The 2,036-nt window shown below is 60.0% G+C and overlaps 1 protein-coding gene across 1 annotated transcript in view; it reads right to left on the bottom strand.

Annotated features, from left to right (window-relative positions):
• The window catches only part of CUNH3orf84 (chromosome unknown C3orf84 homolog), a gene marked incomplete at its 3' end in the record, with an annotated part of 7,526 nt that overhangs the window by 3,535 nt on the left and 1,955 nt on the right, over positions 1 to 2,036 (bottom strand). The window contains exon 2 of the mRNA XM_023747753.1: positions 1,618 to 1,731. Within this exon, the coding sequence (XP_023603521.1) occupies positions 1,618 to 1,731 (114 nt within the window). The remainder of the gene's footprint in view (positions 1 to 1,617; positions 1,732 to 2,036) is intronic.

Here is a 2,036-nt window from a genome sequence, read left to right as displayed (position 1 = left end):
CAAAGTGAAAGGGCTCTCTATGACTTCTCACACCTGTTTTATGTATCTACAATCGTCTCAATACAGACTTGAACTTAAAAACCTGGGGGCCTGGGAAGACTGTGGTCCTTCCCTCCCCACCCAGCTCGGAGTGTCTGCCCCCAGAACTTCACCTACATCTTTGTTCTAAACCATCTAGGGCTCCTTTTCCACCAAGGGGTGAATCCATGGTCTCTGAGCAGGGGGCACAGGGGCTCGGGGGCTCAGGCTGAAGAGGCCTTTGGGGCGGGGGGTCTCCTGAAAGGGGCCTTTTGCATGTGGGAGGCAAGGGCCCCGCGGAGGCGGCCAGTCTGCAGCCACTGGTGCTGAGGGCAGACCCTCTGTGCTGCCTGAGGGTGTTGGACAGGGACCCATAGTTATGGCACCGCCAGCGGCCCACCCCGCCATGACCCAGGACTAGAATGACATTTCCCAAGAGTCAGGCAGGTGAAGGCTAGAAATCAATCAGCTTGGTTTGGAAGAAAATGGAATTGTTTTGTGTCTTAATGACATGGATAAGATGCCTACATGCCACGTGAGAGGAGAGGAGAGTGGCTGCTACCCGTGGGAAGGTTTTAACTACAGCTGCAGTGAGACAGGTGCAGTGAGACAGCTGCAGTGAGACGGGTGCAGTGAGACAGGTGCAGTGAGATGGGTTCAGTGAGACGGGTGCAGTGAGACACGTGCAGTGAGACAGCTGCGGTCAGACAGCTGCAATGAGACAGCTGCGGTGAGACAGCTGCAGTGAGAGAGATGCAGTGAGACAGCTGCAGTGAGAGGTGCAGTGAGACAGCTGCGGTGAGAGGTGCAGTGAGACAGCTGCGGTGAGACAGCTGCAGTGAGAGGTGCAGTGAGACAGCTGCGGTGAGACAGCTGCAGTGAGACAGCTGCAGTGAGAGGTGCAGTGAGACAGCTGCAGTGAGACAGCTGCAGTGAGACAGCTGCAGTGAGGTGCAGTGAGACAGCTGCGGTGAGACAGCTGTAGTGAAAGGTGCAATGAGACAGCTGCAGTGAGACAGCTGCGGTGAGACAGCTGCAGTGAGAGGTACAGTGAGACAGCTGCGGTGAGACAGCTGCAGTGAGAGGTGCAGTGAGACAGCTGCGGTGAGACAGCTGCAGTGAGAGATGCAGTGAGACAGCTGCAGTGAGAGGTGCAGTGAGACAGCTGCGGTGAGACAGCTGCAGTGAGACAGCTGCAGTGAGAGGTGCAGTGAGACAGCTGCAGTGAGACAGCTGCAGTGAGACAGCTGCAGTGAGGTGCAGTGAGACAGCTGCGGTGAGACAGCTGTAGTGAAAGGTGCAATGAGACAGCTGCAGTGAGACAGCTGCGGTGAGAGGTGCAATGAGAGAGCTGCAGTGAGACAGCTGTAGTGAGACAGCTGCGGTGAGACAGCTGCAGTGAGAGGTGCAGTGAGACAGCTGTAGTGAGACAGCTGCGGTGAGACAGCTGCAGTGAGAGGTGCAGTGAGACAGCTGTAGTGAGACAGCTGCAGTGAGACAGCTGCGGTGAGAGGTGCAATGAGACAGCTGCAGTGAGACAGGTGCGGTGAGCCGCAGACCCCTCCCCCCCGCCCCCGGTCGCCCCCCGCCCGCGCCCACCTTGCATCGCTGCAGGAAGACTGTCGGGGGCTGGGGCTTGGCCGCCAGGCGGTACTCGAGGGCACTCTCATTCTTGAACTGGCCTCGGTAGTGCCCATAGAAGCCATTGTTGTGCTGCAGCGGAGGAGGAGGCGGCGGGCGGGTGAGGCCCACACCCCCACCCCACCCGCACCCACTCCCACCCCCACCCGCACCCACACCCACTCCCACTCCCACTCCGAGCCTCCACCCAGGGCCCCAGAGGCTCGAGGCTGCTCCTGGGAGTTTCTGACCGAACAGAAAGCATCCGAGGTGGGGGCGCCCTGGAGAGGGCCGGCCGGGAGATGGAGCTTGGGCCTGAGGGTCACCGGGGTTCAGCGGGGACCCTGGGAGGTTTACTGGTGGTGGCGGGGGGACCCTACCCAGGAGCCCGCGAGCGC

This window comes from Myotis lucifugus, unplaced genomic scaffold, assembly GCF_000147115.1.
Source record: "Myotis lucifugus unplaced genomic scaffold, Myoluc2.0 scaffold_961, whole genome shotgun sequence".
NCBI classification, from domain to species: Eukaryota; Metazoa; Chordata; class Mammalia; order Chiroptera; family Vespertilionidae; genus Myotis; species Myotis lucifugus.
Note: the sequence above shows the minus strand (reverse complement) of the source record. Positions and strands in the feature narration are given on the sequence as shown.